The 24,162-nt window shown below is 41.5% G+C and overlaps 1 protein-coding gene across 5 annotated transcripts in view; it reads right to left on the bottom strand.

The window, feature by feature from the left end:
* CNPY1 (canopy FGF signaling regulator 1) overlaps window positions 1–24,162 on the bottom strand; it is a 151,824-nt gene that overhangs the window by 95,430 nt on the left and 32,232 nt on the right. For all 5 annotated transcript variants that reach the window (XM_056519584.1, XM_056519583.1, XM_056519586.1 and 2 more), the window contains exon 2: window positions 21,820–21,922. In XM_056519584.1, the coding sequence (XP_056375559.1) occupies window positions 21,820–21,913 (94 nt within the window). In that variant the 5' untranslated portion in view covers window positions 21,914–21,922. The remainder of the gene's footprint in view (window positions 1–21,819; window positions 21,923–24,162) is intronic.

Raw genomic sequence — 24,162 nt, 5'->3', positions numbered from 1 at the left:
TAACTACCCCCATTTGTGAGGGTCGGGCTTTTTGTTTAAAGTCCCATGCAAATCAATGGAAAATGTAAGTTCCCACATAACTTCCATAAGAGATATTTCAATACCTGGTACACATATTACAGGTTGGGATATGAGGATAGGATATGAGGCCGAGATAGGAGGTCGAGATAGGAGGTCGAAATAGGGATAGGAGGTCGGGATAGATGGATGGGATAGGAGGACGGGATAGGATGTCGGGATATGAGGACGGGATAGGAAGATGGGATAGGAGGTCGGGATAGAAGGACGGGATAGGAGGTCGGCATAGGAGGTCGGCATAGGAGGTCGGCATAGGAGGTCGGGATAGGAGGTCGGGATAGGAGGTCGGGATAGGAGGTCGGGATAGGAGATCGAGATAGGAGGTCGAGATAGGAGGATGGGATATGAGGTTGGGATAGGAGGCTAGGATATGAGAATGGGATAGGAGGTCGGGATATGGGGTTGGGATATAACAACAATATATGAGGATAGGATATGAAGTCAAAAGCTTGCTCCTTTGTTTATTTTCCGCCCCAACAAGGATTAGGAAGGAAAAACCGGGCAACGCCGGGTACTCAGCTAGTACATAAATAAAACATACAGCTGGAGATGAAGCCCCAACCACCCCTGGAAAAAGGAGAAAATGATCCACAGCACATCACTATTACAGCAGGTAGACGGAGATCCACCCCCAGCTGACACCAAACAAAGAACAAGACGCAGACAACGCACACACACTCTCGCACTCACAATTCCCGGAGGATCCCCACCGTCCCTGCAAGATAGGGACAATCATCTAACCCAGGAGAACTTATACGCTCCGGTGGGACAACAGACTGCCCAATAAGGAGGCAGGGCATCCAATTTTTGTCAAACTTCTTAGGGCATTTACGGCTAATGTACAACAACCTTTACATCGGTACATACTTGTTAACTAAATTGAACCATAGTGTAATGGGGGGAGTAGAAGTATCCTTCCAGGCCATAATCAGCACCTTCTGAGCACAAAACAATAGAAATCTAATAAGAAGGTGCCTATGGGAGCCCGAGACCAAGTCATCAATAACCCCCAACAGACAGACAACAGGGGAAAACACATAGGGGAATTCCAAGTGATCTTACAGGAACTGTAGCACCTCCCTCCAGAAGGGTTCCACACTGGAACAGCTCCACATAGAATGAGGTAGAGTGCCCACATCTGCCTGACATCTAAAACATACATCGGAAGTAGAGACACCCATACGAGATAGTCTAACCGGAGTATAATATAGCCGAAGGATAAGTCTAACCTGAATAAGTAAATCTCTAGTACTGACCACCGTAGGATAGTAGGACTTAACAACTTCTTCCATTGTTCCCCCAATAAACCCGGGAGATCTACTGCCCACTTCTCAAAGGCCAACTCAAATGGAGCAGGGCCCACCGATTGCAGCAATGCATAAGCTTAGGTCAAAGGTTTGGTTCCCAGGAGCAACTCCAGTTCAGGAAAGGCGGGGGTCACATAAAGCGAGCCAAATTGCGCCACCACCACGTGTCTCAACTGGAAGTACCGAAACTGGGCACTCCGAGGGACACTGAAGTGGTCACACAATGCCTGAAATGAAGGGAAAGAAGAAAAGTCCCCAAACAAGTGCGTGATGAACTTGACTCTGTGAGCGCTCCAGAACCCGGCAGCCTCCAAGTCCTGCAGGTGCTCAAGATGAACTAACTATGATTTTTAAAGGTATCATGTTAACAGCAGTTTTAATTGCTGGCGAATATGGGGAATAAAAACAGTGGCAGTGTAGCCTGAATAACAATTCTCCCGATATAAAACTTTAGTCCTGCCATCAAACACATGCAAATGAGCCACCTAGGGTTATCGGGGTGGTGTCCTCATCACAGAGTCAGAGGTTGTGTTGTGTATCTACTAAGCTCCTCCCACACCTCTTGCTCTGTGACTGAAAGCCCAAGCTGTGGTGTTATCAATCAATGTTGAACACTGTTTCATATCGAAAGTCCAACAGCACACAAAAAAACAACAACAAAAAAATAAAATAGAGAAAAATAGCTTTTATATTGAAGAGTACAACACAATAAAGAAGCTATGTAACCTTTTTGAAAAATGACTTTTAGTCCTGAATTAGCCCAGGGTTAGCCTACCAATTAGCGTTTTCAATTTAATCATCTGACTGCTGGGTCTTTTACATGGGGCAAAATTGGTTTGCTTGTCCGACGGTCAAAAACATCCAAACTGCCCTGAGGCTAAGTTTCTACTTGTTTTTTTGTCCTGCGTTTTTTGGTTTGGAAAAAAAAAATGCCAGTGCAATTTCCTGCGTCTGGCGTTTTTCCTGGTGTTTTTTCATTTGTGTGGAAATTGCATTTTTGGCCCCTTTGGCGTATTTTTTTTTTGGTACCCAATTACTTGGGTACCAAAAATAAAATAAAATAAAAAAGGATGCGGTAGTGATGGAATTTTTTTTATTTAACTTTATATTTTTTAGAACGAAATTTTAATGAATTTTTAATAAAGTGTGTGTGTTTCACTTTTTTTTCTCTCTTTTTTGAAATTTTTTGGGTAGTCCTACTACTCCCAGTATGGAACACATTGTTCCATGATGGGAGTAGTAGTACCTGTACTGATAGCCATATCGCCCGATGCGATCGTTCATAACATAGCAGAGATGCGGAGCGGCTCTATACAGCGCTCACATCTCTGCTCCGTACTCCGCCCAGTGATGTGAATAGAACATCACTCATTCCTATTTTCCGCCCAGAGTGGGGATTGGCCAGATGGTTGCAACCAATCACAGCTCTCTGTGGGAAATAAGAATAGGTGTATACATACGGCAGTGCAGGGGTTCATAAAAGAGCGGCCGGCTGCATCTATACATTATACAGGAGGATCGCAATGGAACACGGGGCGGTCAATTAGTACAGGTACTACTACTCCCATCATGAAACAGTGTGTTCCATGCTGGGAGTAGTAGTACCACCTAAAAAATTAAGAATAAAAAGTGAAAAACACACACACACACAGTACATTTTTATTATAGTCGGCTATATTTTTAGTGCCCTGCCTGCACACATATATTGATCCCTGTTTAAAAATGAATACAATTTTTTCCATAACTACTATATCTTTTTTATTATTTTTTCTTTTAATGGTAGCCCATGAAATTTTATAAAAAAAAAGGTATCTCCATCACTTTTCTGGATCGCAAAAGTCCAAAAGAGAATAAAAACCGCCTGAAAAAAAACACCAAAGTTAAAACCCACATGGCGTTTTTCTTGGCTTTTTTTTTTACTCCCATAGACTTCTATGGGAGAAAAACGCCACGATTTCAGGAAGAAAGAAAACATGCCAGTGGCTCAACATGCTGCGATTTTGCAAAACAGGAGCTAAAAGGAGCTAAAAAAAGCTCCAAAAAAGATTGAAAAAATGCCAAGTGGGAAAAGAATTTGCAATTTCTCATTGATTTACAGCTAACATCTGGCTGCAGCGTTTTTTGTCTGAAAAAAAAAACGCCATGTGGCAGAATTGGCATTTTTTCTTGGCATTTAAAAAATAAAATAAAAAAAATAAAAATGTAGAAACTTAAAAAGGAAAAGGGGGTTTATTACTGTCTCTGCCTTTCTGAAAGATGACTACCTTTTTCTTTGTGATCCCTATTTATTTTAATGCAGTAAATACCAATGATATTTGTTATAATTGTTACATAAATTGTAATGCAGGGATTAAAATGGACCCAGAACAGAGCTATCATATTGGCAGGGAGGCTGCATTGGCCCATGTAGCTGAATATTTAATGGATATATTAGACCCTGCAAAATGTACCTTAAAAATCTCTCATGAAGACCACAATGCATAAGAAAAAATGAATAGGAAAGACAAAAAAAAAAAAAAAAAAAAAACACCACTACAAGGTCCAAAACTATACCCTTTTTTGTACTTTTACCCTATGAACATCAAAAAGCAAAAATATTTTGACAACAAATGGTGCGCAAATAAAGCCAGAAAAATATGCAAAGGTTAACAAGTAAAAGTCACAGCCATCAAACCCACATATGCTACAACAGCACTTAACTTTGGCTGTTAGCAGGGAAAAATACCCTGGCATTGAAGTGGTTAAGCCATCCATTGAGTTGTCATAAACATGAAATAACCAACACCATAGAGATCTGAGCTCAGGAAAAAATAGCTTTTTCCAGACAATGACCAAACATACTGCCTACAAGCAGTCTGCACATTTCTTTATTCTTCCTGTCAGCCTAATCTTCTGCTACATCTAAGACGGGATATGTCTGAGCATGTGATGTTTTGAAATTTGTCAATTTCTTGGTTTATTTTTTTAAAGACTTGCAAATCTTAAGGGACAATTTATTTCAAGATGTTGCTGAAAATATCTAGTGACTGACTGAGTGTCTCCGGTGGCTCATCTTGGTGCTATTGTGCACTGCCATCTGTTAAGAAATGTATCCTCTTGTCTTTTGGTTCGAGACCACAGATGGAAAGTTTCCTCTTGCCTGATAATGCTGACAATAACTGCCAACAGCCGCTTATTCGTGGTCAATGGTGTTATAATCTCAAAGTGCAAATATGCGACCGTGAACTTTTCTAAAAAAGGAGAAATATGTACAAATCTCTAAAGCATAAAAGTCATTTGGTGTGATAGGAAAATATTCTCCGAATACCTTTGGAGTCTGGATTGTTACCTCCGCACTGTAACAAGAGAGGTCTATAGAGAGTTAATTAATTAAATCTCTAAAGGCAATCAAATATGTTGACTGCAAATAGATGGATTACTTTTGGCTGAAATTAAAACTGACACATTTAGGTTTTTTTCCACCGTGCCTTGAATGACCTGAAATCAACAGGATAGTTACATGGAATTCATTTATGTTATTTTCATTTAAAAAGCCCTATTTCAAGTAGGTAAAGCATACTTATTTAACACCTAGGGTCTTGCCTTCATTGTGCCTCATCGTATTCCACTAGCGATGTTTGGGTTTCATATTATTTTCTTTTTTATTTGTGTAATGTTAACATTTCCTAATGAAAATTTGTTGAAGCCCCAGATCCAAAAATAAATTTACCTAATTTTAGACAAGATAAACATTACACGCACTTACATTGTTTTTTCTTTTCTTTTAACTGTCTTAAGCCATTTAATACATAAAACAATGTTCCCCAGCCAGTCCTCTCCATGTGTTGCAAAACTACAACACCCAGCAGGCCTAGGCAACTGTGGGTAGCTGTAGTTTTACAACAGCTGAAGAGCCACAGGTTTGGAAACATAGACTTAAGGGTCCTGCAGGGACAAAAGGGAATTCAATGAACACTACAGATGTTGCCATGTTGGGTCTTACAGAAAACGGGTATCAGGCGGAGATAAGACAAAGTCTGTCAAAGGATAGGGGATAAGATGTTAGATCGTGGGGCTCCTGCCGCTGGGGACCTCCACGATCTCTGGGCCGACAGCCCTCTCCATTCAGGTCACGCCGTGCCCCCTCCATTCATGTCTATGGAAGGGGAGTGGCTGCTAGTACATAGCTGTCATGTTTCCTCCCATAGACGTGAATGGAGGGGGCGTGGCGGCTGGCATTACCAGTCATCGAGCACGGAGCGGAGTTCGCTCCATGCACCGCAGCGGAGATCGCGGAGGTTCCCTGCGGTGGGACACCCATGATAAGACATCTTATCCACTATCCTTTGGATAGGGGATAATATGCTTTCAGCGGAGTACCCCTTTAAGGTTTATTTTTATGTTTTCACTACTTAGAAACATTTGATTAATACAATTAACTTCCTATTAAAAGGTGTATTCCCATTTATTTATTTTAAAGTGTGCTAAGCTTGGTGAGACACAAAAAACAAAGAAACTAGGGATCGACCGATTATCGGTTTGGCTGATATTATTGGCCGATATTCACGATTTTGGACATTATTGGTATCGGCAATTACCTTGCCGATATGCCGATAATGCACCGCCTCCCCGGCCAGAGACCACCGCCGCTGCCCCATTGCCTGCCCATCCCAGGTTTTATAATTACCTGATCCCGGGGTCCGCGCTACTTCTGGCTCCTGTGACGTCCTGCGTGCTGCACGGCGAAATGATGAGTGACGTCCTCAACGCGAAGTCACTGTCAGTGCGCACAGTGACAGCTCAGGATGCCGACCAGAGCCAGAAGTAGCGCAGACCCCGGGAACAGGAAATTATAAAACCGGGGATGGGGGAGGCAATGGGGCAGCGGCGGTGGTGATTGGACTAGGGAGGACACCAGGACAGGCAGGGGGAGAGAAGCGGGTGGCAGCGGTGGTCTCTGGCCCCTCAAAAGATGCTGCAGTTCATTTATTTAAAGCGCCCGCTTTAAATCATTGATCTGCAGGGCCGGGGGGAGAAATAGCCGATAACTTATACCGGAATATTGGTATCAGTTATTGGCTATCGGCCTGAAAGGAGGCAGATTATCGGTATCAGCACTAAAAAAATCTATATCGGTCGATCCCTAAAAGAAACCCATACTTTCCCTTCTCACTTCCGCCACTGTCCAGTTGCACAGCTTTAGCTGTGTTTGGGGTCGGCACATGCACTGTCTGTTCAGCTAAACAATGGCTGAAGAGAGTCCTGGCAAATATGGAAATAAAGACCTACATAGGGAATTTTTTTCCCCCACAAAATAGATTAGGGTGGCATTTATAAAGAAAAGAATGGCGAAAAACTATTTTTTTTAAATTTACTTTTTTACGCATGGGGACAATGTTTGCAAAGTTATGCAATTTTTGAATCTTCTCAACTGTTGTCATTGAATGGTTAGGGCTTATGACAGAGGGGTGTAGCTTTGAACAAATGGGGAAGTGGTCACTCTCACTCGCCAAATTTAATACAGATTATGTTTGCTAACATAATGGACCATATAAACATGCACACTTGGCATAAAAAACATGAATGGGTTCGGAACAAGCAAATGCTTAACATCTCTGGCAGCAACTTATTTCCCTTTAGTCCCATGTAACAATAGAAAAAGCGCTGCCGGCACTGCTTTAATACTCCTGGCGATAGCCCTCTTGAACACCACACACTTCTTAATTCCCTTTGCTGACTTATTGGTGCTCCATCATGGAATACGGAGTGCAATATAGATATCCAAAAGAAGGCACAATGGCACTCACCATTGCAGTAGTTTAACATTTATTTTCATTCCTGGTACGAGGATACATCATGGCCGACGGGCCCGTCGGCCATGATGTGTCCTTGTACCAGGACTGAAAATAAATGTTAAACTGCTGCAATGGTGAGTGCCATTGTGCCTTCTTTTGGATATCTTATTTCCCTTTAGAACAAAGGATTGAGCACACTAAAATCAACTGCTCACTCTCTTTCTCCCCTGACATTTGTTGTCAGGAGAGAATCCAGGGGTCTCCGCCATACACAATAAATGTCTGACAAGTCTTGCTAAAGTAAGTGGGTATGGACTCCAAAATTAGCTTGATGTTTAAAACATAGCCTGGGAGTAGAAAAATTGCTAAATACCCCAAACCAAAAGTTGCAGAGATTTTTGGGATATATGACCCAAAAATTGTGTGGCTTTATAAACCGAGGGGCTCCCTTTGCAGGATCCTATAAAAAAATATGTGGAATGATTGATACTCTCACTGGAAACAAGCAAGTAGAAAAATAGCTTTAAGACATTATTTATATCTGTTTAAAAATGAATTTGTATATCAAAATTTTATCAAGATTTTATGATAATTTCTTATATTTGCTAATATAATACCAGGTGCCCTGAATTAGAAGTGGTTAGTAGGAGGTACCAATCTTTTTCCTTACGGTGATAAATTATTTTTGGACCATCTGCAGCCCAAAAATTTTTTATCCCTAATTTACGGGTAACGTGTGCTGGTAAGGTTTGACTTTCACAGTTACTGTACTAATGTAAGCTTTAGCAAACAAAGGGACTATGTTTCAACCTGTGGCAGTCTGGTACCCAAATGTTCTCCCCAGAATCTGAAGTACAAACACCCATCCAATAGCCTTTGGCAACGGACTTCTACAGGACAGTTATTCATTTGCGTTAAATTCAAGATGAATGAAGAGGTACCCTGGTTGTAGAGCACTTGCATGGCTTCCTGCTAGACAAAAAAAGACCTAAATTAAAAACAATGGTCTCCCAGTGGAAATTGATTACATCAAGAGTGACATGTTTATGATCTTTTTTTTTTGCATGGGGGAAGGTGCAGAGCGAGCTGTCAGTGAAACGTGAAATGACTAAAATCTACCTCAATTATGCATTCTAGCGTCTTGAGACGACAATTTTATTAATCCCTATAAAGTGTCCAAAATTAAATTGCAAAAAGAGGACAAACTTAAACTTTGATAACGTCTGACATGGACTTGTAACAACTCACTGCCCTGACACTGGAGTCCTGAAACAAACCACAGGTACATCACTTTACAGCCGGCTGAAATGCCTTGTGCCGGCTGCTGATTGTAAAGAGTCAGAGCTCATTCCCTCTCTGTTCTGATGCCAGGCACTAGGGAGGGGTGGCAAGCTTCCAAAATGACAGGTGGTGAGGGGGGGAACAGAGGAGAAATCTTTTTATCCACCTGAAAACAGCAGAAATGTGCTACAAATGTGACAGAATGGGCCCATCTAAATTGCGCTTCCTACAAGAAGGCACAAGGGTTCAGTTAAGGCTAATTCATGTAGTCTTGTAGAAAATAAACTGAAATTAAAGTAAAGTAATGTGTACATTGTATCTGTACTGCTTTCCATCCCAAAAAATTATAATTTTTTCCATTATTCAAGTTAGACTTAGGCTCTATAGCAAAAACTTGCATATATAATAATAAGTAAGAGTGTAGGAACAACTTAGGTTCTCTAAGAAAAAAATCACCAGTGTAGAAATACATATAACTAGATAAATCTCTCCCTCTGAGCCGAGAAGGGCTGGAAAAAACTGACATGTCACATAAGCTGCACAAGGCTTCTTATCCTGCAGGTGCCTGAATCGGAGATTATTTCAAGGCATTTTCTAGAGACAGATCTTGTAAGAAAATAAAAGAGGTGGAAAGAGTGTGCAGTGCCATGGAGTGACTAGGGGAAGGATGGAGTGGGAGACATTGTACTGTTTTCTTGACAGGAATGTGTGTGAGGGGAACATTAAATGAACATGTCATGCCACCTAAATGAAGTATCTCTGGGACGGAGAGGTAAATAAAAACTAAGACGCTTCTTCACTCTCACACACCTGTCTGCGCTGTTCTCGCACTCGAAGCACATGCCAGTCAAAATTAGAACATCCGCGTTAATCATTTTCTATAGATGACAGAGTAATATCGCAGTGCCGTAACAACTGTGCCAGGGCTGCCACACTCACTCTAGATGAATATAGTGATACATGTCATGCACAGCTAACAATATTGGCCTTTCAGGCTAACTGGCACAGTATTAACAATCCAGCAACTGTCCCTTTAGAGGGTGCTTGACCTCTTTTAGTCCCATCTGCTAATACAAATTTGTGAGTTAGTTTCATGACTTACTTAGAGCTTGTCAGTAAAGGAGAATAATGACTAAATCTGTAGTGTTAATCCATTTGATGTCGATTGCTAATGTAGAATAGAAAAATAAAGACAAACAAGGCATGAGTCCCTAAAGCAAAAAAAAAAAAAACAAACAAAACAAAAAACAAACAGGAATAGAGAGTTTAAAAAAGGTAAGTGCGTCAAGTCCCCGCGGCTCAATAATACAGAACCGTAAGGCACTCTGTGTGTTGCTTTATGGTAATGTAGAAGCATGATATATTCCCCAAGGAGCAATGTTGAAAGATAGGAAAATTTTCTTTCCTTTTTAAAAATAAAAATCCCGTCTGTGGTGCCAATTGACAGTACAGTTCATCTCTAAACGTTAGGAGCAGAAAAGGCCCAAGTGAAAAAGCTCAGTCATAGGATGCCTATTTTCTAACAAGCAAGCTTGTCAAGTTTCTTCTCTGCTAGAACTAGTCATCAACCGGAGGTGTCATTGTTGTGAAGTGAAGATGTGTAGGAGAGGAGCTGCTTGGCAGCAATAAGTCAACCAAGCAGAACGAAAATCGGCAAATGTTGAAATGTAAAATCATGTAAAATTTGTCAGTCCTCCATAGTAATATTAAAAGTGGATGCCCATGGTTTAAAAAACATGGCTGCATCCCTCCAGATGCTTATCTTGTCCATCTGTTGCACGTGAGGTAGTTTTTTTTTCAATTCCTGGAAACCATCTTCACTACAGAGTTCTAAATGCTTTTGAAAAGGACAGGAACTGCTTGTCAAGGACTTTATTGGTTAGATTTTCAAGGCCACGAATTATCTCACAAGCTTCAGATCAAGATGTGGAAATCCAATAGTCATTTGGAGCAGTGTATGGGCCCTCGATAACCGGCCTGTAAAATGGAGCTCTGCTCGTGATTTGCTGCACTTCCAGGACATATGGGGTAAGAGGACAGTGAGTATATTTTTTTTCTTCCCACACCTGGCTAGGCAAAAATTTTAAACAATGTAGAGATCAGCTTTGGCACTGCTATAACTACTTACACACCTGAATAGATCTATACAAGTAGTGTACTCTGCTGATTCTTATGGAGGTGCTCACTGTTGCGTCAGTCCATATGATCCACAATATATGGTAAAGAAAGAATGGTGGAACCCATCTGTAGAAATCTTCATATCTTTATTACAATGGTGCTGGTACAAAAATGTGCAGTGGGAGGACAGAAAAACAAACAGCGGTAGACTGCAGCAGTTTCTTGCATCAACCAGTGACTGTCCGAAGAAGTGCCTGTTGACGAAATAAACGACTGTAGCCTCTAGCTATTTCTCCAGCTGTTTGTTTTATGTCCTATGCTGCACATTTTTGTAACTCCACCATTGTAAAAAAAGATTTCTAAAGATGAGTTAGTGCCATCATACTCTTTACTGTATAATGTGGCACAAATTTTATATTGTAACATTGTAGCTGAAAAACCCCTATAGATGTTTTTATTCCATTGTTATCTAAGTTCGTATGTCAATAGTTCAAAAATAGATCATAATTTTTCAATATTTTCTGTGAAAATCAGCTTTCTTGTTAGTTCTATATTGCTGGGTGTGCAGTATTTATGGCACCAGGCATTATTTTTGTGGGGCCGACCCTATACATATAGATGAGTTTCCTAATCCTTTCCATTATTTCAATTGACAACTCTTTTGTTGGGGCCATGTTTGCTTTCAATTAGCCAAGTCCACAGCTCTGTAAGGTCTGTAAGCACTTTCCTTTTTTGCTGCAGGCTCATTTGCATTTTTTGACTTGTGCCAGTATTTGTTTTAGAAATGCAAATTCCAAGGTGATTCCACAAATTTTTCCTCAGCAATGAGTGATTCTATAGTTTTTATTTTTCCTACTAAGTCTAGGAAAGCAAATTTTATTTATTTGAGTTATGATTCAAAGCCAGAACGTAGTGATTTTCATAGATGAATCTGAAATCTGCGCTGGTCAAGAAGATTATGTTACTTTTGTCTAGTGCCATTCTAAGGAAACATATATAGATAACTGTCTAAAGAAAACAATCACATTCCCCATTCATGTATGGTATGGGATTGCACGTCAGGTAAAGAACCAGGGGAGATGGCAATCCCCTCTACAGTCAACGCACAGGGGGATAAAGACAGTTTGGACACTATTGTGATTCCATTATTTCGAAAAAATGACTTAATCATCGCCAAATCTATTTTCTGAATAATAATGTAATTTGCCACAATGCAAAGACAGTTAAAGCTTCTCTACAAGAAAAACATCAGCTCAATGACTTAGCCAGCAAACAGTCCCAATACGATATGCAAAAATAAAAATGTATTGTGGAATCTCAACCTTGAGGCTCCATCCTGAAAAGCATCCGAAAAATTTGGGGCTAACCTTATGTAGATTATAATTTACTAATAGTAAAGCCCACTCTACAAAGAATTCACGCTGCCTGAGAAGTACTAACTGGGATTTTTTGTTGATAATTCTAGATTTTCATTTGGAAAAACATACTGTATGCCATTTAAAAAAAAAAAAAATTATAAAAAAAAAAAAGAAACTATTACATGAGACAATTATCAGCTGCACAGTCCGATTCTGTCCTATGTAAGCACAATGAGGGACATTGATCAATGTTTGCTTATGTATTCCTTTTTTTAGTACTTTTTTCTTAACTTTTTTTTTTTTGCTTATGTGTGACTTATTTATCAACTGGTTTCAGCCTGTTGATAATTTTCTTTCACGTAAGCAATTTTTCCTTTTTTACTTTGGTAGTAGTTTTTTCTGCTCCATGTTTGAGCTGGAGTAAATTTAGTCAATTTTTAACCCTGTTGCGACTTTTTTTTTTAGCTCAGTTGCAACTGTCGCAGTTGATAAATACCCGACTAAAGCAAATCCATTTTGAAAAATTTACTACGTAAGCAAGTTTGAATTTTCTTGTTCTTCATGCAAATTTTCGCACGAAAACACACGTAGTCGCAGTTGCGACAATTATAGTAAAGAAAACCTGACTAAACCCGTTGATAAATGTCCATCATTATGAGCAAAAACATATTGATTTAGCAGATTAAAAAAAATAAACGTGTTTGTTGGCTGCACATTTCCCTGTGTCATAGGGGATATGGATATGACAAACGATGGCAGTAAAGGGATGAATAAAAGATTCAGCAATTATTACTGTGGTCCAGCCTGTGTAGTTATAGAGGCCCAATGATGGTTCTTTAAACGAGCGCCAATCAACAAAATGGTCACATCCTGAAAGCAGATGGCCCATCGAAAAGGGCTCTTAGACGAGACAGTCTAAAGACGCATTAGATTTATCAAACAGCATGAGTTTCTAATAAATATGGTGCATTGTCGAGTCCAATTTTACACTGTCTAAGACTGGGTTCATATACAGTATTTTAATCATAACTCATTTTGGTAAGTACATTAATAGAAAAGGAGCCCACACAGAAAAAAATTATGGAAAGATGCGCTTTTTTTTCTGTGTGTTTGGACCACTCCTGGTCTTCTGAAAAAATACTGATCAAAACAGTAAGCATACCAAATACTGACCAAAATATTATGGGTGAACCCTTTAGACAGTATTAGTAAATTTGGGCCATTGGCTCAATCTGAGACAAAAACTGATCTTCCCATAGCAACCAACCAGAGCAATTTGAGAAGTGAAGGCTGAACTGTGATTGGTTGCTACAGTCAAATCAGACACTTTTTGTCTTTCAATCATACATGAGGGCCATTGTGTCATATTAGCAATTTGAGCATTTTCTATGAAAAAAAAAAAAAAGCAGAGTGAACATCCACTAAGAATGCGACTCATATTTGCTTGTGGTTGTACAAATAAACCCTATTATAAATCCTTTATCATTGAGATCTCCAGCAAGTACATATGGATGCCAACAGTCAGGTGTTTATATACTTCTTGTCTCGCATTAGACATAAGTTAATATAGACATGACTCTATGGGTATTGTGTGCATTGTTCTAGACGCGTTTAAAAGGGGTACCCCGCTGCTCAGCATTTGGAACAAACTGTTCTGAATGCTGGAGCTTGTGACGTCATAGCCCCACCCCCTGATGATGTCATGCCCTGCCCCCCTCAATGCAAGTCTATGGGAGGGGGCGTGACGGATGTCACGCCCCCTCCCATAGACTTGCATTGAGGGGGCGGGGCGTGATGTCATGAGGGGGCTATGACGTCACTAGGTGCCGGTTCCAGCGTTCGGAACAGTTTTTTCCAAACACTGAGCAGCGGAGTACCCCTTTAAAGGGGTATTCCAGGCAAAAACTTTTTTATATATATCAACTGGTTCCGGAAACAGATTTGTAAATTACTTCTATTAAAAAATCTTAATCCTTCCAATAGTTATTAGCTTCTGAAGTTTTCTGTCTAACTGCTCAATGATGATGTCACGTCCCGGGAGCTGTGCATGATGGAAGAATATCCCCATAGGAGCTGGACAGCTCCTGGGACGTGAGTCATCAGAGAGCAGTTAGACAGAAAACAACAACTCAACTTCAGAAGCTAATAACTATTGGAAGGATTAAGATGTTTTAATAGAAGTAATTTACAAATCTGTTTAACTTTCCGGAGCCAGTTGATATATAAAAAAAAAGTTTGGGCCTGGAATACCCCTTTAAGATAAGTTAAAACTAATTTAGATTTTTTTTTTTATCACGATATGGTGCTTTTTCCATTTTTATTTACACAATCTTTAAAGTGTTGCCAATTCTGTTCCTCTATAGCTCCTGGAAAGTCAATTGGAACCGTAGAAAAAAATAAATAAAAGTGAAACAAATATTTGTGCTCCCGTCTATTCCCGAGCTGCTGATTGCTCTGCAGAGACTCATTCTGGCTCTGAACGGTTTTGTTTCACCAATTTCTCATGCTTCTCTTCATCCTATGCGGTGTACATTGCTGGCGGGGCACAGCAATGACCCTGGCTGCTGCATTTCTTTAGCATCAGAGTGACAGCTGTAACCATGCCTATTTTGGGGGGCACAGTCTGGAAAATGTGGTTTTTAAAGGTCTTGCCCCCCCTCATATATGTTTTGTTGCAACTTCACCTTGAGTGAATTTTTGCATTAAGCATGCCAGATAGTTAGACGATTGGAAATGTGAGATAAATACTTAATTTGTTCCACTTTTGGTAATATTATATTAATTATATTGACAATCTGTTTGTTTTGTTTGTTCTTTTAAATAAAATTGCATGGCACATTGTCAAAAGACAAACTAAACTGACACTTTTACATCCTTTTATGTGCTATTTATTGTGTTATTTTACGTGTTTTTATGTTGTTTTACTTGGACTTGTATAGTAAATAACTGTGCAGGGTAAATAGTTTTAGGTGAGTTAATGTAATCTGTCCTTTCATATTCACATTGCAATTGTGTACCGTAGGTAAGTACACTATCTCTGTTTTGTGCTGAAACAGTGTCTCCTAAAATTAAAGGGGAACTCCCGTGGAAAAAGTTTTTTTTTTTTTTTTAAATCAACTGGTGTCAGAAAGTTAAACAGACTTGTAAAAACACTTCTATTAAAAATCTTAATCCTTCCAGTACTTTTTAGGGGCTGTATACTAAAGAGAAATAAAAAAAAAAAAAAGAAAAGAATTTCCTCTGATGTCATGACCACAGTGCTCTCTGCTGACCTCTGCTGTCTACTTTAGGAACTGTCCAGAGCAGCATATGTTTGCTATGGGGATTTTCTCCTGTTCTGGACAGTTCCTAAAATGGACAGCAGAGGTCAGCAGAGAGCACTGTGGTCATGACATCAGAGGAAATGCATTTCTTTTTTTAATTTCTCTTAGTATATAGCCCCTAAATAGTACTGGAAGGATTAAGATTTTTTAATAGAAGTGATTTACAAATCTGTTTAACTTTCTGGCACCAGTTGATTTAAAAAAAAAAAAAAAAAAAAAGTTTCCACGGGAGTACCCCTTTAAAATCTAACATTTATTTAGAACATCATTAAAAAGGAACACAAGTGTGATGAAAAAAGGAAAACCACAGATGAAAGGCCAGTGCAATTTGGAATGACAACATTGCTCTGCCGTATAGATTATGATTGATTGTGATAATACACAGAATATATTGGTCAGTCTATTCGTCTTACCATTTACTGATTTTGCGTAGAGACTGTAAAACTATACACTTTATTATTTCTGATTAAAATCCAAACAATTATACTTTATATGCTCACTGTGAGCCAGTGCACTTTTGCGCACCTACTCGGCTGCCATCAATTGATTTTACATCTATTGTTATGTCCACACTCAAATGTACAACATGTACAGGATGTTAAAGGGGCACTCCACTGGCCAGTGTAACATTTAGTTCCGAACGCTGAGTGCGCGCTGCGGGGGTCGTCCACGCCCCCTTGTGATGTCAGACCATGCCTCTCAATGCAAGTCTATGGGAGGGGGCGTGGCAGCCGCAACTCCCCCTCCCATAGACTTGCATTCAGGGGGCATGGCGTGACATCACCCGGGGGCGTGGACGACCCCCGCAGCGCGCACTCAGCGTTCGGAACTAAATGTTCCGAACGCTGGCCAGTGGAGTGCCCCTTTAAAGTACTCATTTTCAAAACTTTACACTTATACAACTGTAACTCACTCCCTCTGGATAGAGGATATGTAGTAATTCTAATAATCACATGTAGCGCCTTCACTTTACATTGCCGTGCCATGACTAAGGACTGTTGTCAATTTGAAACATGTTTGTGCTTATTTAAAGGGGTATTCCAGGAAAAATTTTTTTTTTTTTTTTTTTTTTTTTTTTTTTTTATATATATCAACTGGCTCCAGAAAGTAAAAATGACTTCTATTAAAAAAATCTTAATCCTGTCAATAATATTCAGCTGCTGAAGTGGAGTTGTTGTTTTCTGTCTGGCAACAGTGCTCTGTGCTGACATCTCTGCTTGTCTCGGGAACTGCACATAGTTGAAGAGGTTTGCTATGGGCATTTGCTTCTAAACTGGGCGGCTCCCGAGACACGTGTGATCAGAGAGCACTTAGACAGAAAAGAACAACTCAACTTCAGCAGCTCATAAATACTGAAAACGTTAAGATTTTTGAATTGAAGTAATTTACAAATCTGTTTGACTTTCTGGAGCCAGTTGATATATAAAAAAGTTTTTTTTTCCTGGATAACCCCTTTAAGCTTGTACTTTTTTCATCACAATTGTTTTAATTTTAAATGATACTTTAAATAAATTTTGGATTGCACAAAACAGAGACAGGTACAACCTGCAGTACATACGGTAAATACTAAGTTTGAAGGTGCAGATTAAAAATTTTTGTTTTTTTATACATTTAGAATTTGTAATGTGCCTGTGCTTCCAGCCTATACATATATCACTAAGGGATACCATCTATCCTTAACGGTAAGATGACTCTGTTTTTCTTTTTGTATTCTGTTCTGTGCTCCCCCCCCCCCAAAAAAAAAAAAAAAAATGTTGAGTTACAACACTGCAATAATAGTACAACCAACAAGACGCCATAGCTGTGTAGGCATCCTTAAAGTGGAATACATATAGTTCAGACAAGAGAACTATTCCGGCTCTAATTTCCCAGTACTGTGGTCACAGAGCACTGATCTAGAGCAGTAAGGCGCAGGAGAAGAGGTTTATGTTTATGTATACTTGCCCATAGACTTCGTCAGTAGGGATCTATGAACATATCTACTCCAAATGGACAAATAATCCCAGCCTGTTGTCTCAAGGCTGTATTATAAGAGGGTATAATAGAAAGTTAGAGGAAGTATAGTCCTCTGTTATTTGATATTTATATATTCCTAGAAACCTACTTAATTTTTTATAAAGGCTAGAGAAAGATCTGCATCTACTTAAGGAGTCCGAACCTGGCTGTGCAAGATAGTGAGTGACATGATGTGAACATTAACTCACATTAAAGGAGTACTCCGGGATATGAAAACATAGAAAATGGCGGGGGTCCAACCGCTGGGCCCCCCACCTTCTCCTGTACAGGGAATTAAGGTTTTTTGTGGAAATAGCGTGTTTCATCCACCGCATGACGCGGCAGATGACACGCCCACTCAATACATTTCCATGGCAGAAACGGAGACTGCCGAATACAGTATTCCGGCTCTTCCATAGAGATGTTTCGAGGGACGTGTCGGCTGCCGCAACATGCGGTGGTCGAACATGCCCCCATGCTGCTGATTGCCGGGGCCCCGTATGGGAGATCGCGAGGGGCCCCTGAAGTCAGACCCCCCCCACCTGAAACTTATCCCCTTATCCTTAGGATACGTACGTAGGTAAGTTACAGGCATAGGGATACAGCGTACAGCAGTGGTCTCAAACCTGTGGACCTCCAGCTGTTGCAAAACAACAACTCCCAGCATGCCCGGACAGCAAACGGCTGTCCGGGCATGCTGGGAGTTGTAGTTTTGCAACATCTGGAGGTCCGCAGGTTGAAGACCACTGATGAAGGGATTGACAGGCGGTGATGATGAAGGGGGGGGGGATGATGACGGGGTCTGGATGATGACATGGGGGGATGTATTTCCCACCCTAGGCTTATAGTCGAGTCAATAACTTTTCCTGGGTTTTTGGGGTAAAATTAGGGGCCTCGGCTTATATTCGGATCGGCTTATACTCAAGTATATACGGTAGTGATTTTTTTGCATTTCTGCCCATATAGCACCTTAAAAACCCAGTCCAGGAGTACCCCCTTCTCCCCCCACATGTTATCTATTGTACTGTACCCTATAAAACATCCCCCCAGTAGAGTCAGCCAGTTCAGAAGCTAAGCAATTAGGAAATTGTGTGTATTACCGGCAAACAGTTCAGCCCTGGTTCAACCCCATGAAATGGAGAAAATGAGAAATAGCTGTGCGCCATGGAGGGGACTCATATTAGAGGTTAGAGCACTAAATCACCGTCACCACTCTGAAGGGTTGAATGAAAACTCCAGCAAAATGTTTTTTTTTTATCCCTTATGCCTGGCTGCAAGAATAAAAATAATACACACAAATTTACCTTCCACCGCTCCCCTGATGCCACAGATACTGTCGCCCTGTCTTCTAGCCCTCGTCCAGCTTTTGGTGCCCAACATAAAAATGCAACGCAGCTATTCACCAGCTGCAGTGATGACCCACCACACCCGGTGACAGGCTGAGCGGCAGTGTCACGTAACGTGTCCAAGACCTCCGTAAGGTAAGTTTATGTTTATCTTTTTTATTCTGGCAGCCCAGGCATAAGGGATAAAAAATGCATTTCACTGGAGTTCTCCTTTAACCCAACAAAACCATGCTGGTGAAACAGATGCACTTTTAAAAAAGAACCAAAGATGTTTAGGCCTTGTAGAATGCTCTGCTTTCACTCCGGGCATGTACACAGCAGTTTCCTGAAGAGAACAGCTTATCATAAAGATCTGTCTGCTCTCTCCTAAATTATTTTCTTTGGCTCACATCAAGTTATGTCATTCTGACAGGGTCCAACCAGTTTACAAAAGTTCAATGATTTCCAGAACAAAAAGCGATAAAAACGCTACATTTTATTCCCTCACTGCTAAGGTTATGACTAAGAGCCTATTAGGTTTTAAACGCATAAGTCACTAAGAATGTCATTATTCGGATTCTAAAATGATAATATAAAGTTTTGGATTTAAAGGGGTACTCCGCCCCGACATCTTATCCCAGGGGTCCTACCATGCGGCACCCACCTGCAACGGCTTCCGGAACCGCTGGAGGCCCTCAGGCTAATACCATCCCGACCACGGGGAGGTAAGATCGTGACGTCACACCCGCCCCCTCAATGCAAGTCTATGGGAGGGGGCGTGAAAGCTGTCACGCCCCCACCGATAGACTTGCATTGAGGGGGCAGAGTGTGACGTCACATGGGGACGGGGTCGTGACGTTACGATCTTACCTCCCCGTGGTCGGGATGGTATTAGCCTGAGGGCCTCCAGCGGTTTACGGAAGCCGTTACAGGTGGGTGGCGCATGGTTGAATGCGAGGGTCCCCAGCAGCAGGACCTCCGCGATCAGACATCTTATTCCCTATCCTTTGGATAGGGGATAAGATGTCTAGGGTTGGAGTACCCCTTTAAGAAGTTTTGGTGCTGGAAAGGGAAACCTTTAAAAAGGAACTTGTCAGGTCCCTGGGGCCTCACACTGGCCTCCGGCCCTGACTAGCAAGGTAAACAGCGTTTCGATGCTACTCTCTTTAGCTTTCCGCATTTTTTTCCCTTTTTAATGTTAGATACGCCTTAAAGGGGTACTCCGCCCCTAGACATCTTATCCCTTATCCAAAGGATAGGGATAAGATGTCTAATCGCGGGGGTCCCCCTCGTGACATCCTGGCCCGCCCTCTGAATGCAAGTCTATGGGAGGGGGCGAGGTGACAGTCACACCCACTCCCATAAACTTGTATTGAGGGGGAGGGGCCGTGATGTCACAATACTACGGCCCCTGTATTGTCCGTCATCAGGCATGGAGTGAAGTTCGCTTTGTGTTGCAGATGACAGAGGTGCTGCAGGAGAGATTGCGGTGGGGGGAGGGTATGGGATAAGATGTCTAGGGGCGGAGTACCCCTTTAATCAAAGAGTGAAAAGTTGCAACTAACATTTTTGGTTAAAATAAGAAACGAAAAAGATTTCCATGTACTCTTGTAAAATTGAGCAACAGTTACCTAAGAAAAACAGATACTAAATAATTATAATGATAATATATTGTGGCATTTGGGGCCCTAGATTATATGACAATCTAGGGCCCCATTCACATGGCAGAATTTCAGAGTGGCAGACCCATTGTTTTCAGTAGGATTCTGCAGCACCATGCACACGGGGGAATTTCCACCGGACACATTCTTTCTGTAGAATTCGCCTGGAAATGCATTGCTGCCTATGGAGATTTCTAAGCGGTCCTAGCTAAATGTCCACCCAGAAATGTTGTGGGGACAAACATTTCGCTGTGTGAACATACCCTAAGATTCAATATTCCAATTGCAGCTAATATGCCTACACCAAATCTCACACGACTGTTATAAGATTTGAGTAACATATTTTTTTCTACCTTGAGCCATATTGTTATAAAAGTAAAGAGCTGCAAAACCAACCCCAACTCTGGAGATACACAGTTCTTTTTACTTACCGTATTTTTCGCCCTATAGGACGCTCCGGCATATAAGACGCACCCAATTTTAAAGGAGGAAAATCTAGAATACAATGTAAAGTATAGGACAGTGATCTTCAACCGGTGGACCTCCAGATGTTGCAAAACTACAACTCCCAGCATGCCCGGACAGCCGTTGGCTGTCCGGGCATGCTGGGAGTTGTAGTTTTGCAACATCTGGAGGTCCGCAGGTTGAAGACCACTGGTATAGGAGGCAATACTCACGTGTCCCCGCCGCTCCGGACCCGTCACCGCTGCCCTGGATGTCGCCCTCCATCGCTGTGTCCCCAGGGTGTCCCCGTTGCTACGGAACGTCTCTGCTGCCCGGTATCTTCGCTGTCCATCGCCGCCATCACGTCGCTCCTATTGGATGACAGGACGGCGTGCGCAACAACGTGATGACGACTAAGGAGAGCGCCGCCCATGCAGGGGATCCCGGCACGGAGCAGACACCGAGGTGGCAGGTAAGGTCCCTCCCGGTGCAGCCGGGTTAGTGTCACTTTCTCTTCAGACGCGGCGGTCAGCTTTGATCGCCACGTCTGAAGGGTTAATACAGGGCATCACCGCGATCGGTGATGTCCTGTATTAGCAGTGGGTCCCGGCTGTTGATGGCCCCTGGAACCGACCTGATAGGACAGGGTTTTAATGTGTATTCGCTGTATAAGAGGTACCAACTTGCCCCCCAGTTTTGGGGAAGAAAAAGTGCGTCTTACACGGCGAAAAATACGGTAATAGTTTTCTATGGATACAATTATAATGCCATTTGGGATTGAGCCTTGTTGTAATGAAGTTATACAGTAGTTGCACAGTAATTGATGTTGGTTTACTAGTGGGACTACAATGGACAGGTGTGCAAACGGGTTTCTGTCTTATATGGTATATGTTACCACTAGGTGTATGGCTGTATTTTTCAGTTCAGTGGAAAAGATATTAATTTAATGTCCGTGTAAAATTAAATGATTAAAGCCATTTATTTAAACGTAGCAAAGTAGCCTTAGAGTTGATATGTGTTTAAGGACTACACTAGGTAGATGTTCTTATAATATGCACCAGACAATGGGGAAAAGGTTATTAATGAAATGATGTTACATCTGTGTTACATGGAAGTACAATGTAAGCTATGTTTAGTAAGGTAAGATGTACTAACCTCCACAATATATGATTGGATCTCTCTTTCCTTCCACACTGTGGTATAAAACTGATGTAAACAGCATTCCAATTTGGAACAAAAGTAGTGTCATCCTGAATACCTAAAAAAAGAAAATAAGTTCACTCCAAAGTATCAGAATTTACATAAAATGTTGGTAACAAAAGTTGACTGTCATGTGAATGGTGTTTTATGTGTTCCTGGGCAATGTAGGAGAATATAAAAACCTGTCATCTTCAGAAGATCCCTAATGCTGTGCACTCTGGGAGGCGTCCCCAGTGGTCAGGGGAACAAGTGACATGAGGCACCAAAACCGGCACCTGCTTCCCATTCTTTCCAATAGTGTATTTAAACGGGCATCTACAGGCCAAAAACACCTGTAATTGGTCTTTTACAGCAGTCACTAGTGCTCCCAGTACTCCCGGTATCTTCACAGTCTGCCTTATTACCTGACATTTGAACCTGACATTACACTTCTGGTTTGACCTCAGCCTGTTTGTTCTAAACTGTGTATCTATCCTGGTTCTGACCCTTTAGTCTGTTAAAGGTAACCAATCATCAGATTTTACCCTATATAATGCTTGGTAAAGCATTATATAGGGTAAAATTGTTGTCCTCACCATCCCCAGGGGACGCTCCTGCCCCCAGGGATGGTGAAGATATGAAGTTATAAACTAGTCACCGCCACGGCTGTAAGTAGTCACCTGGGCGGGGAACTCTTCTCACCTACGCCCGTTCTTCGGCCGGCAGCGATGCCCCCCTCCGCTTGATAGATGGGCCACATCCGCTCACTGAACGGACGGAGCAGAGCGATGACGCGGCCCATCAATCAAGCGGAGAGGGCGTCGCTGCCGGCCGAAGAACGGGAGTAGGTGAGAAGAGTTCCCCGCCCAGGTGACTACTTACGGCGGCGGCGACTAGTTTATAACTTCATATCTTCACCATCCCTGGGGGCAGGAGCGTCCCCCGGGAATGGTGAAAATAAAGATTTTACCCTATATAACGCTTTGCCAAGCGTTATATACGGTAAAATCTGATGATTGGTTCCCTTTAAAGGGATATTGCAGGCAAAAACTTTTTTTTATATATCAACTGGCTCCGGAAAGTTAAATTACTTCTATTAAAAAATCTTAATCCTTCCAATAGTTATCAGCTTCTGAAGTTTTCTGTCTAACTGCTCAATGATGATGTCACATCCCGGGAGCTGTGCAAGATGGGAGAATATCCCCATAGGAACTGCTCAGCTCCCGGGACGTGACATCATCATTGAGCAGTTAGACAGAAAACAACAACTCAGAAGCTAATAACTATTGGAAGGATTAATTTTTTTTTAATAGAAGTAATTTACAAATCTGTTTAACTTTCCGGAGCCAGTTGATATATAAAAAAAAAGTTTTGGCCTGGAATACCCCTTTAAGTTTATCCTTTTAGTATTCTGATTTTATCTTTAATGTGCCCCTTTGGTATTGACCTAGCCTGTCTTTCTCTCTTTGAACTTAGTCAATGCAGGAACCGCCACCAAGTTGTGGGCCATCGTTTAGGGCAAATCGTCTAAGTAGGTAGAGACTGTGGTTAGGCTGAGGGAATGGCTCCCTACCTATCGTGACAAATACTCTATTAACAAGCAGCAAGAGCCAGCAAAAAAAAAAAAAAAGTTAGGAGCCAGGATGCCGCATGTCAAGTAATATGACATCACTTCGCAATTTGAGGTTATATGATCAGTCATGACTTTCCCCTCATCGTCCCCGTGTGTCAGTAATTAAAGTCTCCTAATTTCCAGTGTGTCAGTTATCAATGTCCCCTCATCTCCCAGAGTGTCAGTTATTACTGTCCCCTCATCTCCCCCTGTGTGTCACAGTCATAAGTTGTTAAGTATTGGATGTCTTTGGTCAGCGCTCTAGTGTACAGCAGCAGATGTCTTCAGCTGGTGTTTAGGTGTCATGAGACTGTCACAGCCAATCAGCATTCTTAGCAGTGATGCTCCGTACTTCTGAGTATGGAGAGTCACCACCGATTGGAAGCTGATTGACTGTGGCGGTCACCTGACGTTTGCTGCTCCTGTTAAACCAGAGTGCCAATTGCAAGCAGAATGGAGGATCCGTGCAGAAATGGAGGAAAGTCAAACACTTGGACGCCACCACAAATTTGTCAAGCAGGGTTATAAAATATTGTAATACGGTCCTGTTCACACAAGTTTCTATTTGTAATGGAATCCACAATGTAGTGCCTGATGCATTATATAACAGATATCAACATTTCCTGATGGACTCCTCTGGCTTATAGGGCCTATAGAGTTCAACCTAGGGCTGGGCGGTATGACCAAATATGTGTATCATGGTATTT

The sequence above is a fragment of the Hyla sarda genome, chromosome 5 (genome assembly GCF_029499605.1).
Source record: "Hyla sarda isolate aHylSar1 chromosome 5, aHylSar1.hap1, whole genome shotgun sequence".
Taxonomy (NCBI): Eukaryota; Metazoa; Chordata; class Amphibia; order Anura; family Hylidae; genus Hyla; species Hyla sarda.
Note: the sequence above shows the minus strand (reverse complement) of the source record. Positions and strands in the feature narration are given on the sequence as shown.